Genomic DNA, 17,689 nt, shown 5'->3' on the forward strand with positions numbered 1-17,689 from the left:
GTGCCTTAAAGCACAACTACGGTAATATTTAGAGAGTGTTGCTGAGGCACCCACATCTCCACCTCAAACCAAGTAGAAGATAGTTAGGTACACTGGAGCCCCTTCCACACAGCTGAATAAAATCCCACATTATCTGCTTCGAACTGGAATGTATAGCAGTGTGGACTCAGATAACCCAATTCAAAACAGATATTGTGGGATTTTCTGCTTTGATGTTTTGGGCTTTATAGCGGGGTGGAAGGGCCCTGGGCCCTTCCCTTCCAAAGTTTGTGAAGCTAGGTCTGTTAAGCTGTCTACTTGAAGAAAGAAGGAGCAATGTAAGATCCATGTTAGAGGGAGAACCAAGATGGATTAAGAGATCTTGAGAATAAATAATAATGTAGTTTCTATCTCCACTTTAAAACATTCACACACACTTTAATAATGTACTGGTTATTTGAGGATCAGATTTTTTTCCTATATGAGACAGAATGAAATGACAATCTAAGAAAGAGAATAGCAATGCATTTGGAACTGGGATCCTCAAGATCACTAGCCGGCTACTCCTTGTCCTGACTGGCTGCAGCTGTGTTTGTTTTGGGATTATTCCTTTTCAAGATCAGCAAGCATGGGGAGGTTTCTTGGATTCCTCCATTTATTCTCTCCCGCCAGGAGGCAATTATCTTGTGCAACTGCCTGTCCTCTACCTCTAGGACAGCCAATAAGGGGGGGGGGGGGGGTCCATGCTGTCCAGTCTGGAAATGGGAAGGGAAATAATGTGGTGCAGGAAAGTGGTGATAGCTATGAAAATAAAGGATGGCTTTCTTATGGGCATGTTGCAGTGTGGGATTATATGGTAATGGTGGGAAATTGTTTCTTAGGTTGTGGTGCCGGTTTTCATCTCTTCTTGCATAGTTAAATGGTTCAGAAACTTTGCTGACAAGAGGATGGGAATAGATGTGTTGTTCTCACAGACAATTTTAGGTTGTTCCTAGAGATAACCAGCAAACAGCAACAATAGATTAATGTTTTCCTGGATGTTCAAACCAAAAAAGTTACTGGTGAAAGCTGAAACATAGTCAAAGAGTCCACGATCCAAACAAGGACAGACCAAAAAAATAGCTACATCCTAGCTAAGGTCAAAATCACAAGGAGCACAGAAGCTAGAGACACAAAACAAAAGAGATGCAGATCAATTGTCAGCAACAGAGTGTTGGAGTTCAGCTGCTAGATTTATAGCCCAGCCTTATCTTGCACTGTTCCTTGATTGCCAAGTGTTTGATATAAAGTCTTGGGAACTTCTGAGGCCCTTCCTTTCATGTCTGTGGTCCAATAAGGTCAGTATCTCTGTGCTTTCCTCCTAAGCCTGCTGGGAGCTGCTGCTCTCAGTTTCAGCCCCTGATATTTCCAGCTGCTCTTCCCCTTTGCTGTTTAAGTCCAGAGGGCATGAAAATAGGGAATAGCAACCTGAATGTTCTCATCTTCCTAATCCATTTCTTCCAGTTCCATCTATACAAAAACACAGAATGCATAGATTGCTTTGGCAATCTGCAAGCCTGCGGTTCCAGATGAGCATGTGTTGCATTCTGCCATTAGGAGAATTTTATTTTATTTTTATTCCCTGAATGGAGGGGGGCAAGTATCCACAACTGTTACACAGCCACTAAAAGAAGCCAAGGCTCTTTCCTAGCATGGAATCTTTTTCTTTCTCTGTTTATATTGTACACAGAAACACAAGCAGATATGCACATTAAAGAGGACATTTTTGTCAATGTGTCATGAATTAATTCAGTAATATTATGGAAGAATTCCTGGGAAGAAAAGGCATTCTCCCTTTACCCCTTTGAGCATACATTCAAGTGCCAATATTGCAATTCTATGTGTTCTTATTCAGAAATAACACTCATTAAGTCCAGGAAGGCCTCTTTCCCATTAAGCCTGCACAACTTAGTCTTATTTTTAAAAGCTATTGCTTTCTAGTAGATTCATTTTGTGTGTGTGTGTGTGTGTGTGTTTAAAAGGTATATGTATTTGAGGTAATATATGGCCTCTTTCTCCTTCTCATGTTCTACTCACTTCAGATCACAGTGTTGTCCTTACTATCAATACCCTTCAGAAACAAATCACCTGGGAACAGGCTTTGGATTTCATGAAAATTTCTGCTATAATTTCTGTTGTGGGTATTTTACAGGGATGTGGGCAGGTTTTTTAAAAACTTTATGCCTCAAGGGACAAAACAGTTTGACTGTACACCTTGACTTTGGGTATATTATGAATAATAAAATTTTCCTATTCAGTTCAGTAAAATGAGTTGGGCTAGCCCAGTGATTGTTTTATAATCTAAAACAAGAACTGGTTACCGATTAGTAATAAGTTTCCTAGGTACTCTTTGTTACATTCTCAACACTTACAGATTATTCATGATGCACTTGCAACTTTTTGCTGCTGTAAAGAGAAATTTGGCCACCTGCTCCATTACCCTTCTGTCAAGAACAGACAGTAAATAACTTTAGTACCAATTTTGGGTTCTTCCTGGCCATTTGGTGAATAGAGGGGATATTAACATTAGTCTATCAACCTTGTAAATTGTACAAATAAAAAGTACAATTTTTATTACAGTTTCGACTTTACCCTCCCTGCAAGGGCATGCTCTGTGTTCATATTCAGTGCCTTTGTATCTACCCTCTAGTAAGGCTGATTTGAGTGCATTAAATCTGGCCCAACTAAAAGCAAGGTGAAATTTTGAGATATTTAAGTTTTCTAGATATTTAGCACCTCCCAAAGAATTCAATGTTAGGCCTATACTCAATGGGGAGCATGTGAAGCTTTCCAGAGTCATTAAGATCTGATTGCCTATGTCACTAATTCGTTCTGCTAAGATCTTCATAGTCTTTTTATACTCCAAACCCCTCAGTATGTTCTCTGAAAGCCCCATCTGTATAAATTTTTTGTTTAAAGCTTTGATTTGGTGGGATCTTTTTGAATCAAATATTTATATCCCACTTCAGGCCCTTTATATACCCTCTCAATCCAATATCCTAGGGCCCTTCTCCAAGCTATTGATTCCAATGAGGCTGTTCCTGATTCCTGTCTTATATTTAACAGAAAGGTTAGACTAAAGCCCCGCCCATCAGCTCAGCTAGACATAACACGTGCCTTTTTCAGGTAGTTAACATAGACAGAAGACAAACTTCAGCAGTAGCTGGAATTCAGTCACAGGGCAAACTTTGAATAGTTTTCTTAAAGGGATACTTGTTGCTTTAGCAACAGTCTGGAATTCACTAAGGCCTCATCTACACTGCCATAATACAGTTTCAGAGTGCAATTTAACTGCATTGAACTGGATTATATGAGTCTACACTGCCATCCTCCAGGAAATAATGCCCGGCTGCTCACTGGAGGGAAGGATATTAAAGGCAAAGCTGAAGTATTTTGGTCACGTCATGAGGAGACAGGAAAGCTTGGAAAAGATCACGATGCTGGGGAAAATGGAAGGAAAAAGGAAGAGAGGCCGACCAAGGGCAAGATGGATGGATGGTATCCTTGAAGTGACTGGGTTGACCTTGAAGGAACTGGGGCCGGTGACGGCCGACAGGGAGCTCTGGCATGGACTGGTCCATGGGGTCACAAAGAGTCGGAGATGACTAAACGACTGAGCAGCAGCAGAGTTAAATTGCATTCTGAAACTGTATTATATGGCAGTATAGATGGGGCCTCAGGTTTTTAATGAATTGCAGTTCAATGTAAATAGCTATGAAGAAAGTCTCCTACATCAAAGAAACCTAGGCTGCCATTGTTAAGTTTTGGCTCCAGTGGCATGTCTTAAGTGGTGGTAGAGACCTTGGGACCCAAGAAAAACAGAAACACAACCTCCTTAGTGAGGAAAGCTCCTTCATGCTCCAGCAAGAAGACTAGATTGAGGATGACTCCCATCTTCACTTTTATAGGCTATATTCTGATTCCCTGTGCATAAGGAACTTGGTCCCTGGTGGCAAGTAGTTATCCCCCAAAACTCATTAAATAGCCATTTCACATGTCTGTATCATTTGGAAAGGTGAAGTAGTTTCACTCTCTTCATTGGCTAAATGGGCCATCTGTGATTTGGTTCTTCCTCTCCCCAAACTGTCTTTTGTTAGCAGCCATTTCACCTGGCTGTAACAGATGAAGATGTACAATAGCAATGACGGCTTCATGAGCTTGGCTAGGACTAGCTGTCATTTGGCTTCTCCACAACCATCTATGGCTGTTCTACTTTGTTACTTCACAGCTTCATTGTGTAACAATATAAAACAGCTGGTAGTTTCCCGTGGCTATTTTTTCTTCCCTTGCCATTTCTTTCCTATCTTTTCTCATGTCTGTTAAGCTATAAAATGCAAATCACCATGGGTGTTTCAGGAGAACACAATATATAACATTACAAGTTTATAATACAATATAAATAATATGAAATAACACAGCACCCTGGTGAATTGCAGCATCTGCTACAGAAACAAATCATGATAGAAACATTGTCAGCATTGATGTTGCTTTCCCAACCCAAAGCTGCCTTGTGCTGTCTTTTTCATATTTCCACTTGTTGCTAGGACGTAACTCCCTGGTCTAGAAGTAGTTGTTGTTGTGGGCCTTCAAACTGTTTCAGTCTTGTGGAGAGCCTAAGGTAAACCTATCGTGGGCTTTTCTCAACAAGATTTGTTTAGAGGGATTTGTCATTGCCTTCCTCTGAGAGAGAGTGACTTGTCCAAGGTAACCCATGGGCCTTCCATGATTGAGTAGGGATTCAAACCCTGGTCTCCCATAATCCTAGTTCAACACTAAAATTTGGTGATACTTGCTTTCCTCCCCTTTTGCTCCTACCAAATGGTTTCCTTATCTTTATAGCAGGGTTAGAGTCATATAGCACACTGCTCCTTAAATTGTGTGCACCAATCCCAAATGGGGTCCCCTTAGTGTATGTTGAGGTTTTGAAAAATTTGGCAATACTAAAAGTTTTCTGAGAGTCACTTAGTTGCTGTTTTAAAAACTTTACATGAATCTGTTGTGCAATGTTTACAGTGGATTCTGTAGAAAATGCTTCAACTGTATTTCATAAAAAGGAAAATCAGCCTGGTGTAAGCTTTGCAAATGCTGATTAGTTATCAGTAAATGCTTGATTTTTATACATATTTTATATTTCAATACACCTGGGGGTCACATACAAATTTATCAGGCCAAAAGTGGTCCTGAGTGGAAAAGATTAAGAAGCCCTGATATAGCAGACTTGCAGGTGTGATTTGATTATAAGTCCGCTAATGGGTTATGCCAGCTAGGGCTGCTAGAACTTGCAGTCCAACTGCTTTTGGACATCTGCATGATTCCTATCCCTTCTTCTAAGTATAATTCTAACCTGGGTAGTTGCAACCTTAATTATGTTGCCATAAATCCACCGAGCATTTTCCACTGAGAACTAACTCAGATAGTTGCTGCTCAGATCCTTGTGAACAGATTTTAGCCATCATCCCCTTAAAAAGGAGAGAGAAAGCTATTCTTCCTCAGATTAAAGTGAATGCTTATGTAGCACTTTGCATCTTCAAAGTCATTCATGGACATTAAGGTGCCTTGTCCTAAAGGGCTTGAGAGTTGGCTTTCGATTGTTACCCAGGTGGATGGAAATGACATCATGCCGTTTCTTGTTACAGGTGTAAAGAGCAGTGATTAGTCTGCAGTGTAGAGAAGAGGAAATTAGCCACTCAGTCCTATTTACCAGTTCAACCCGCTCTTAAATCCCCTCTCCTCTGTCTTCACACTCCTCTCATTCACTTTAACTTAACAATGACTAATGAGGCCAATTTGCTGCCAATTAGTTGCCCTAGGAAAGGACTGCTAATTGTAGCAGGCAAAGTGTCAGCTCCAAAAAGCTCAAGGTGTATGTGTGCATGTGATGGCCAGAATGTCCTCTCCCTTTAATCTTCACCTGGGGGCTGATTAGTTTCTTTGTATTTGTTGCAAAATGCTATTAATTAGGAGCCAGGGACAAGGAAATTACAAGCCTCTGGGCTTAATTGGGAAGCTCCTGTGGAGCCTTTTTATGGCTATAATCTCCCCCCTTTTCAAATGGAGGTTTAATGGTTTACTCTTCACCCTTAGAGCTGAGTACTATAAAGTAGTAGCTTGCAGGTTTTCCCTATTCAGGGACTGGGCAGTTTGTAACCTCAAAAAGAATGGCAAATGACCAAAATCCCAATTGGTAGTTTAGTTAGGGAACAGAGTGTGAATCAGCAGGTTTTTGGTTTGGAAGAAATTAATTTTGAAATTGTGCATTCTTTAATGACTCATAACTGAATGAAGTGTACAATGACTCATTTGAAAATCAGTGTGTTTGAGCTGATACAAAATATCTAACCATTAGGTTTTGATGTAAAGTGACTCATTCCCAAAAGCAGTTATTGCCATTAATTCTGATAAATATGCATGTGTGAACCAGCCCCATTTTCTCTGGAAAAAGAAAACCATGCAAAATGTTGTAAGCAAAGGGTTCAGTCAATGGAACCTGTGTTAACAGTTCACAGAATGTAAGCCTGGGAAAATGCAAGGATTATCCTTGTTCTCTTTGGGCACATCTGACCACATAGATCAGATGGGCCCAGGATCATCACCATAGTGGCCAAACACAACATGGAGCTGATCCAGGGTAACATGGAGCAATGCCACACTTAACATAGATTTGAACCACTTTAACCAAAGTTGGGAAATAGTCCAAATTCCGGCCCAGAAGATGAACTATCCCCCAACTCTGAGCCCATCTGAACAACTGGGCCAGTTTCATTCCAGAACCTTCCATAACTGTTCTCACTGCCATCCCATGTTTTCCAGAATCAGGAGGCTCAAGAACATAGGATGGCAGTTCCTGTCCCCTTCCATCTTCCATGTTGCAGTGATCTCAGACTGCAACATGAATGTACCTGTAAGCTATCATTTGAAGTAATGTTGAATGGGTTGACGGAGCAATCTAGGAAAGAAGAAAAGGGGAGAGGAGGTGGACATAAAAAACAACAAAAAAGGCTTTTTTGCTTACGTTGGTAGAAAAAGGAAGAAAAAGGAGGCGATAGGGCCATTGCAAGGAGAAGATGGGGTGATGGCGACAGGGGACAGGGAAAAGGCAGAACTGCTCAATACCTTCTTTGCCTCGGTCTTCTCAGAAAAAGAAAGCCATCTTCAACCTCAGCAACACGGAATGGACGAAGGATTGGGGGAAATCCAACCCCAAATAGGGAGACACGTTGTCCAGGAACACCTGGCCTCTCTAAACGAATTCAAGTCCCCAGGGCCAAATCAGCTACACCCAAGAGTACTGAAGGAACTAGCGGAAGTTATTTCAGAACCACTGGCAATTATCTTCGAGAGTTCTTGGAGAACGGGAGAAGTCCCAGCAGATTGGAGGAGGGCGAATGTGGTCCCTATCTTCAAGAAGGGAAAAAAGAACGACCCAAACAATTACCGTCCAGTCAGCCTCCCATCAATACCAGGCAAAATTCTGGAAAAGATCATTAAGGAAGTGGTCTGCGAACACTTAGAAACAAATGCGGTCATTGCTAATAGTCAACACGGATTTACCAAAAACAAGTCATGCCAGACTAATCTGATCTCTTTTTTCGATAGAGTTACGAGTTGGGTCGATACAGGGAATGCTGTGGATGTAGCGTACCTGGATTTCAGTAAGGCCTTCGACAAAGTCCCCCACGACCTTCTGGCAAACAAACTAGTAAAATGTGGGCTAGACAAAACTACGGTTAGGTGGATCTGTAATTGGCTAAGCGAACGAACCCAAAGGGTGCTCACCAATGCGTCGTCTTCATCATGGAAAGAAGTGACAAGTGGAGTGCCGCAGGGCTCCGTCCTGGGCCCGGTTCTGTTCAACATCTTTATTAACGACTTAGACGAAGGGTTAGAAGGCACGATCATCAAGTTTGCAGACGACACAAAACTGGGAGAGATAGCTAACACTCCAGAAGACAGGAGCAGAATTCAAAACGATCTTGACAGACTAGAGAGATGGGCCAAAACTAACAAAATGAAGTTCAACAGGGACAAATGCAAGATACTTCACTTCGGCAGAAAAAATGGAAATCAAAGATACAGAATGGGGGACGCCTGGCTTGACAGCAGTGTGTGCGAAAAAGACCTTGGAGTCCTCGTGGACAACAAGTTAAACATGAGCCAACAATGTGATGCGGCAGCTAAAAAAGCCAATGGGATTCTGGCCTGCATCAATAGGGGAATAGCGTCTAGATCCAGGGAAGTTATGCTCCCCCTCTATTCTGCCTTGGTCAGACCACACCTGGAATACTGTGTCCAATTTTGGGCACCACAGTTGAAGGGAGATGTTGACAAACTGGAAAGCGTCCAGAGGAGGGCGACTAAAATGATTAAGGGTCTGGAGAACAAGCCCTATGAGGAGCGGCTTAAAGAGCTGGGCATGTTTAGCCTGCAGAAGAGAAGGCTGAGAGGAGACATGATAGCCATGTACAAATACGTGAAGGGAAGTCATAGGGAAGAGGGAGCAAGCTTGTTTTCTGCTGCCCTGCAGACTAGGACACGGAACAATGGCTTCAAACTACAGGAAAGGAGATTCCACTTGAACATCAGGAAGAACTTCCTCACTGTGAGAGCTGTTCGACAGTGGAACTCTCTCCCCGGGGCCGTGGTGGAGGCTCCTTCCTTGGAGGCTTTTAAGCAGAGGCTGGATGGCCATCTGTCGGGGGTGCTTTGAATGCGATTTCCTGCTTCTTAGCAGGGGGTTGGACTAGATGGCCCATGTGGTCTCTTCCAACTCTACTATTCTATGATTCTATGATTCTATGATTCCCTCTCCCTCTCTCTCCAGCCAATGCTAGGTGACAGGCAATAGATAGGATTTGTGCCATAGCCAGAGACTGCTGCAAAACAGAATGGGAGGGGATGATAAAAGTGGCTATCCAGACACACTGAGCTAAGTTCAGTGGTACGGGATGTCAGGATTTTCTCCCATCTCCACAACAACTGGGGGAGTTACTGTCTGACCTATATCAAAAACCATCTGGTCAGTGTAAATCTGCCCTTTGCCGCCTTTCATTCACTTCTACCTTTTCTCTTTGCGAATGCTCAAACGTAAAAGAAAGATGACAGTAACAAAGGCAGATTTGTATGGGAGGCTGGCTAGAGGAAGGACACAGGTAATTTGAAGGAATAAGAAGAAAGGAGCAAAGAGCTTGAAATGGAAGCGGAAAGTACTTTACCTAGAACTGGCACTGGTGTTTGGAGCAAATGTATCTTGTAGTAGGGATCTCCTATCTTTGTGCTCATTTAGAAACTTTAGAAACATTTAGAGACATCACACTGGCAACAAAAGCCTGCATAGTTAAAGCAATGGTATTCCCTGTAGTAACCTATGGATGCGAGAGCTGGACCATAAGGAAGGCTGAGCAAAAGAAGATAGATGCTTTTGGACTGTGGTGTTGGAGAAAAATCCTGAGAGTGCCTTGGACAGCAAGAAGATCCAACCAGCCTATACTCCAGGAAATAATGCCTGGCTGCTCATTGGAGGGAAGGATATTAGAGGCAAAGATGAAGTATTTTGGCCACATCATGAGAAGACAGGAAAGCTTGGAAAAAATCAAGATGCTGGGGAAAATGGAAGGAAAAAGGAAGAGAGGCCGACCAAGGGCAAGGTGGATGGATGGTATCCTTGAAGTGACTGGCTTGACCTTGAAGGAGCTGGGGGTGGCGGCCGACAGGGAGCTCTGACATGGACTGGTCTATGAGGTCACGAAGAGTCCAAAGTAACTAAACGAATAAACAACAAGAAACTTTTGCCTTTGTGCTCAACCAGGAACTGCCGAAAAGCCATTCAGAAGTTAATGCCCTTGTTGAGAAAGGACATGTGTTTTAGAACAGATGTTCTGCCTGTATCTGTTTTTGAAGATGTTTTCTCCCACCCCTTTGTTGCAAGTGAAGTTGGTGCTTAAGATGCGCACTAATGTTTTGTGGAAACAAATCGCTTGCTTTCATCTTGAGAGCAGTTCTGATTGCACAAGGGTATTTAGTATGTTTTCATGTCTCAGTCTTTTCATCATTTACATCAACATGAGATTTTCCCTGTCATGAAAATGGGAGCTTGAAGAACCACTAGGGCTAAATGTGATGCATGAGGAACAGATTGACTGCAAGTTTATGTAAATCCCTGTCAACAGACTTTTAACTACTCTTACTACAATTCTATACTCAATTCCATGCTCATGAAACTGTTGGCACATGACTCAACTTCCCTCACAATCCTGATCTTATCATATAGAGACTACTCAAATTATTATTATTATTATTATTATTATTATTATTATTATTATTATTATTATTATTTTATGACACAGCAGACAAGATAGATATGCTGGATTTCGTATCACAAAATCACAAGTCGAACACTTCCCAAGTGTTTAGGACTGTGTGTTGTATTTTCGGATGATGCACGCAGATCCCAGTAGGGTGGCCTTTTGCAGTTGGCAGATTGTAATTTTGTCAATGTCTATTGCTTCCAAATGCCGGCTGAGATCTTTTGGCAGTGTAGACTCATATAATCCAGTTTAAAGCAAATAATCTGGGATCAGATCCTAGGATATAGGGCAGTGTAGATCCACCCTCAGATATACAACAACCCCGTGGATTAGAACTGCCAGATACAGCTTTCATTTACCCAGAAATAGGTCAATTAAATTTTCAGGGTGATGAGCCACAGAAAAGATGGAAGCTGTGTAAAGCTAGATGAAAGCAGTCCTGCTTACTTTGAAATATGCAGAGTACTTCCAGTCTTTTGCAGTCCCTGGCTTGCAGTCCCTAATGCCTATAAACTGTACAAAGCTAGCTAAGCATGTGGGACAACTGGGGAAATTCTAGGGTCAGTGGGGACATAGATGTGTATGTTTATGGAAAATGAGCTTTTTTTTCGTGTCAGGAGCAACCGGAGTTGCTTCTGGAGTGAGAGAATTGGCCGTCTGCAAGGACGTTGCCCAGGGGACGCCCGGATGTTTTGATGTTTTTACCATCCTTGTGGGAGGCTTCTCTTGTGTCCCCGCATAGAGCTGGAGCTGATAGAGGGAGCTCATCCACACTCTCCCCAGGTGGGATTTGAACCTGGCAGCTTTCAGGTCAGCAACCCAACCTTCAAGTCACTTAGTCCACTACGCCACCTGGGGGCTCCGGAAAATGAGCTGATTGGATAACTATCTTGTCTATTCTTTTATAATACTCAGTGGTTGAAAGAAAGCAGAAAGCTGAATTCATTTGCCTGACCCACAACTCTTGGCATGTAAACTGATGATAATATCATAGAGGTATTTGGGCGCTAAATGCAGTTGTACTATTGGAAATTCAAGTAAATTAGTAGAACATACTCACTGTATGCATATTTGTTCTGGGCCAAGACCCACTAATTTCAACCAAAGTGAATTTCCAAAGACTGGGGGAGATTTATGTAGTTCTATTCAACAAGGGACTTTGGTTAGAACAGTCCATGTAATACCCTGTTTCCCTGAAAATAAGACATCCCCTGAAAATAAAACCTAGTAGAGGTTTTGCTGAATTGCTAAATGTAAGGCCTCCTCCAAAACGAAGACCTAGCAAAGTGTTTGTTTGGAAGCATGCCCGCCGAACAGAACACCAGAGCAGGATTGGAAATAATGATAGTAAAAAGAAATTTTTGATAGGATCCAGTTTCCCTGGTTATGCTGCTTTGTGATGACAACTAAAGTACAGTATCTAATAAATGTTCATTTTTTGTTCAACAATACATGTGAATTCTTCTTCATGGTAAATAAGTCATCCCCTGAAAATAAGACCTAGCACAGCTTTGGGAGCAAAAATAAATATAAGACACTGTCTTATTTTCAGAGAAACATGGCAGATGTCTGTGCCCAAATCTACCTAGGAATTTTTTTTACATAACTACTATTATTACCTTATTTATCATTAACTTTTTTTCTGTGTTTTCTCTCTGATGAATTATGATCCCTAGTTTTTTTTTCTCCTTTTAGTCCTTTCAAGGTGCCTTACTAATTTGATGTTAGCATGAATGGCTAAATATGCCTTTTTTCAGGTTGTAACCATAATTCCATATCTAAATTAGGTTTCTGCATTTGGAAGAATGAATGATGCCTCTCTTTACTCATTTGCATCCATGCATATACAATCCTTTGATCCTTGAAGTGCCATTTAGTACATTTCTTGTAGCACACACAAAACAAGGCTAGTTTTGAATTGCTGACAACAAACTATCGACAAAATCATATTCTTCCAACATATTTTAACTGAAAGTAAAAACATCTTATTTTTCAAAGCAGCGCAATTCAAGCTGTTCCATACTAAATTAATGTGCCATATGGTAGGTGAAGAAGGGCATTCGGCAACATGCAATTGAATACCCACAGATGTATGATGGAATATAATTTTGACATGAAAATTTAAAAAAAGAGTATAAAGAGGACAGAAATCTGTATAGAATGTATATAAAATAATGTGGAGATATGAATGCAAATTTGGTAATAACATCTATAATCTGAAGAGAAACACAATATATCTTACCATAGTAGAGAATACTATGATCATCTATACCTGCTGCTGTTTGCCAGCTGCTCAGTCTACTGTGCAGATGAAAACTGCTTGGTGCCCCTTGCTTTTCCTTGTTACTGTCTTTTATCTTTGATTGAATTTAGATTCACTAAAAAAAAAGAAAGAAACCTCTTTCAAGCAGGTGTTGGTAAGCCCTACAAATACTGTCCTCTGTAAAATAGGATACATGGCCACCCTAAGATCCTAGTAGGGCATGGCTTCATGCCTTAACATGAAGCATTAGAATTGTGCACAGATTAATTTTGGACATTTGCTTTAGGCTTGTTTGGCTGGTTCGGAAGCCTGTAACAGCATGGGCTTCACCACTGTTTTTTTACCGACCACAACAGAACCAGCTGCTTTTGGTTTGTTTCACTTACACACTGAGTGTGGAGAGGGAGGCAGCTGCTAGAAGGAAAAGGATCCCAGGAAGTGGAGTTTCTTAAGCCCTTTCTTTAAACCCAGGTCTCCTATAAAGACAGAAGGGAATGGATTCCAGGAAGTGAGGTTTCTTAAACCCTTTATTAAACCCAGGTCTTCTCTAAAGACAGAAGGAAAAGGATCCCAAGAAGTGAGGTTTCTTAGGCCCTTTATTAAACCCAGGTCTCCTCTGCAGACAGAAGGGAATAGATCGCAAAAGAGTGGTATCTTAACTCTGATGGTTTTAACCCAGGTCTTAATGAAGGATATAAGGAAAAATGATGCCTAAAATGATAGGAAGGGGAGCCTGGGAAGTCCCTCTCATTGCTTCAAATGGGCCAGATAGAAAACTAATCTTTTGACTTTCCAAATCGAAAATGGATTTCTGTCCTCCTGAATTCAGGCGGCTCCTAAAAAATGGATCGGGACCTCCTCCAAAATCTGGGACATCAAAATGGATCGCGGTTTACCCAGATTGCAGAAGCCTGTCTAGAAGGATACTGGGTTTTGTTTTGTTTGTTTTTTTACTAAAATTCTGCTCAGCATACATGCCTGAGGTTTCTATATTCCAATGCAGTTTTGTTTACAAAAGTCCATCAAGAGAGGCAGAGTTCTTTAGGCTGTTTGCCAGTAGTAAGAGTGCCATCTGGAGAGGATTCTACAAGCCTGAGGCATTCAAGGCAATTAACCAAAGAGTTGTGGATTGAGAAAGTGGACAGATAGTAATCATGAAAAAGTAGAGAGATACATGTACAGACAGTCCCTGAGTTACAAATGTCTGACTTAAAACAGGAAATGAGAGAAATCTACTCCTTGGAAGGGAAATTCACTCCTGAAAGAGATCATGGAGAAAATCTGTCTCCACTGAAGCTTTATCCCTAATCTTTTTTTCCACAACAAGCAATTTTTTTCAAAATCCAATCATCACAGGGACAGATGTGAGCAGGGGCACCAAGTCTTAAAATGTTCCGACTTACATACAAATTCAACTTAAGAACAAACCTACAGACCTATTGCTCGTAACTTGGGAACTGCCTATGTTTCCCCTAAATTCTTTAATGGTTTACCAAAGACTTGCATTCCTAGTAAGAGATGCTGCACTGATATTTTTTGTGTCTTTTGGTAGGCTTAACAAACATATTTCCACAATCTGGATTTCAAAAATAACTTGTAATTGGTGGTGCTTCAACATTTTTCCTTCAGTCATTTACTTTGTTTCCTCCTTGTCTTTCTCCACTGATAACCTCTATGTTCCCATACTTACTATTTCCTTGGGTCTTTGCTTTTTAAGCCACTCACTGGTATTTTTTTTACTGAGTCAAGCACTGGTTCACTGTGGGGAAATTGAGCAAGGTACAAAATGCATTTGGGAGATTTCTTTTAGCTAGCAAAGTACGAAATGGATTGAAGCATAAGGCTCATCTAAGTTGTTGCTGCTGAATATGACTCAACACCATGTGGCTATTTTTTGCTACATGGTGCATCAAAACCATTTTATTTCCTCTGTGTTCCTGAGTTGACTTCCTAACCAGTGCTCTGGAAGCTGACTCATGGATTTGCAAAAGGAAAAGAACCAAGCAAATATTATATACATTTTCTTTATTCAGCTGTACTTTTGCAGCTAAATATAGTTCTGGCACGATACACTGCATTGGTTTGCACATGGTTCACATTTCTAGGATTATTTACAGAATCACAAGGACTCTTTGAAGTGAAAGCTCAAATTCTCAAACAAAAATATGCATCGTAAGGGGAATTTCACAGCAAATTCAGCTTCCTGTCATGCTGAGAAGGACATCACAAGTATATTTTCAAATGGAAGCTGTGTGGTAAAGGGAGGGATTATTAAGTCCCTTGGAGCAACTGCCCCTCCCATTTATGGTTCAAACACTTTGACTTCTGACTGGGGAAAAGAGTCAAATTAAATGTTCAAGTTAAATACATGGCCATCCGGATCATTAGACAGAGTGAAATGGTTGCCTTAGATGGATGTTTTGGGAGGGGTGGAAGGACAGCAAGTTGTTCTTTCATTTATTGTTTTTGTACTTTTATGTTCCTGGAGTGGGGCTTAACCTGGAGGTGGGAACGTGGAGAACAATATTTACTATTTTGTTTAAAGCAGCAAAATTTCTTGTCTGGCTCTGGCATAAAGCAGTAAAAGACTAAGGATGTTGATTTCAAGAGTAGAACAGGAAAGTGTTAACCTGTCAACTGTTTTTTTGTTTTTGTTTTTTACTATCGCACATACAACTAGTGGCATTTCACACCATCTACTTTTCTCTCAGCTAGTTAAAGAGGCTGGGGGCACATTTACATTGACCACTTAGGTTAGTGTGCAGATAAGCCCCACAGCAGCTAAATGCCACACAGGACTGATCCAGCTTAACCTGGGAAAAGATCAACTTAATATGGCCTTGCCCTGGGTTAAGCTAAAAGGGGGGAAACCTGGATCCTGCATAAGGATTCAGGTTCTCCTTCAAGTTAGGGACAGTCATCTGCTGGGTCAGTTTCTAACCCTAACTGGCAGCAGTTGTCATGAGTGTCATTCAATGTTCCGTGAGCCCAGGCTGCCCAAGGACATGGGATGACACTTTTCTGTCATCCCCTCCCTTGTGCCATGGCTGTCACCAGATGCAAAATCCCACCCACCTCTTTGTGAGTGCTCTTGCTGACATCTGAGGGCCGACTCACTGAGTGTGATGGGAGGGAGAGAAGGGGGTATTTCTCTCACCCCCTCTCCACTTCCTTAGTAACACAATGCTTTGCCCCCTGAAATGGGGTAGAGGCAAAGCCCTGGAGGCTGAGCAATCAGGACTCTCTGCTGTCTCCAAGGTAGTTCAGGGAGCCCCAATTGGGGTCATGCAGGGCCAGGCTGGATGACTGATCAGTCCTGAATTGCCAATTGGTGTAGAACCATCCAGGGTGAAAACTAGGTGCAAAACAGCATGTGAAGTGTGGGTCCATCCTCCTCTTCCTTCCTGCAAATTATACACCGATTCTTTACAGTGATTTGGTGTGATCCATGCCTTTTGATATGGATTCTTGGCATATTTTGTGTTTGGGTTTCAGGAGACAATCCAGTGAATGCAATCTTTGCTTAACATCAACAAATAAAAGTTAGTCTAATTTTCATTGATGTGTTCTGCATCTAAAGTTAAAAAATGTTGAGTGTTCTATCTGCTTCTTTGGCATCTTCCTCAGCTTTTTGATACAATAATGTGGAATTTGCTTCTAAATAACTACTCAGACAGCTGGGAAGCACTACAGCATATATATCCATGACTTTAACAACTGAAGTTTTACTTTTTACACATGTTTTACACATGTCTTAATGCCTAGGGCATTAAGAAGGGCAATCATCGCAACAACAGAATAGAGTTCCTCTAACCATGATAAAACTAACACTCTAGTCTACAACTAAAGCTTAGCAATCTTCTTTTGTTTCCATAGTTCCACCAAAGATCTCCAACATCTCTTCAGATGTCACTGTGAATGAAGGCAGCAATGTGACCTTGGTGTGTATGGCAAATGGGCGTCCTGAACCTGTGATCACTTGGCGACACCTCACCCCTACAGGTAGGAAAGTTGATCTATATCTGTGTGCCTCATATTGTTGCTATCTAGTGAAAGAGCTGTTTTAGTGCAAAAACAAATGAGCTTATTAAATCAACCAAGTATTCAGATCTTTCTTTATGAGTCCTTTAGAACTCCACAACCATTTCAACCCTTTTCTCTACCCGACCACATTCTCAGGCTTGTCTGGTGTGAACAAGGGAAAGGACCTTCTTGGGAGGCTGTGCCCAAACTTTAAAACTCCCTTCCTAGTAAGGCCAAGGTGACCCATCATGGCTGCCCTTCCATTAGCAAGTGAAAACATTTTAATGTTGTCAAGCTTTTTAAAACAGAGTGAGGTGGGCTTTTAATGCAGTACAGTGTTGTTTTTAAAGTTCATACATGGTCTTTTAATGGGTTTTAATGTTGAATGCTTTAAATTCATGAACAATTTAATTACTGTTAACAGAAGTTATATTTATACTTTTATCGATGACTATGTATAGCTGTAATCTATATTGTTTTTAAATACCATAGTTGCTAGCTGCCTTGAATACCATTATTGGGAGAAAAGCAGGCTATAAATGAAGTAAATAAATACTGAAAATATTATTAATTTGGCCCTTGGTATATGTTTGTGATTGGTCCCTGGATTCCCAAGTCCCATTATATACATTGGTGACAAAATGGTCCCCTATATAAAATGAAAAAATGAAGGTTTGTTTTTTTGGATTTTGGGGGAGAGGGGGGATATTTTCTAGCTGTAGATGCTCTGTCCAGGAATGCAGAATCAGTGGATACTGGGAGTCACATGGTCTCACTGTCAAGACTCTTGGCTTACATATGTTTATCAAATAGTGAGTATTTTTTATGCCGAGACAAAAAATGCCCTTCTACAATAAGTTCAGAGAATTCCCTTTAAAATCACATAAATTGCCCAAGAGTCACTTCTTATCTGAACTGTTATGTTTCATACCTATAACTTTTACAAAAAATCCAAATATGAAAGCAAGTTGAGCCCCCCCCCCCCCACCCTTATGCTGGCCTGCAAAAGGGATTGCTGCTAGTGAGAGTTCAATGAATGTGAACAGCTTGGCCCACTGACCATTTAATTGCACCTTTGGTA

General features: G+C 41.2%; 1 protein-coding gene across 2 annotated transcripts in view; it reads left to right on the top strand.

Annotated features, from left to right (window-relative positions):
* lsamp (limbic system associated membrane protein) overlaps nt 1–17,689 on the top strand; it is a 606,975-nt gene that overhangs the window by 376,994 nt on the left and 212,292 nt on the right. For both annotated transcript variants that reach the window (XM_062977128.1, XM_062977129.1), the window contains exon 3: nt 16,462–16,587. In XM_062977128.1, coding sequence (XP_062833198.1) covers nt 16,462–16,587 — 126 coding nt within the window. The remainder of the gene's footprint in view (nt 1–16,461; nt 16,588–17,689) is intronic.

Source organism: Anolis carolinensis, chromosome 3 (genome assembly GCF_035594765.1).
Source record: "Anolis carolinensis isolate JA03-04 chromosome 3, rAnoCar3.1.pri, whole genome shotgun sequence".
Lineage (NCBI taxonomy): Eukaryota > Metazoa > Chordata > Lepidosauria > Squamata > Dactyloidae > Anolis > Anolis carolinensis.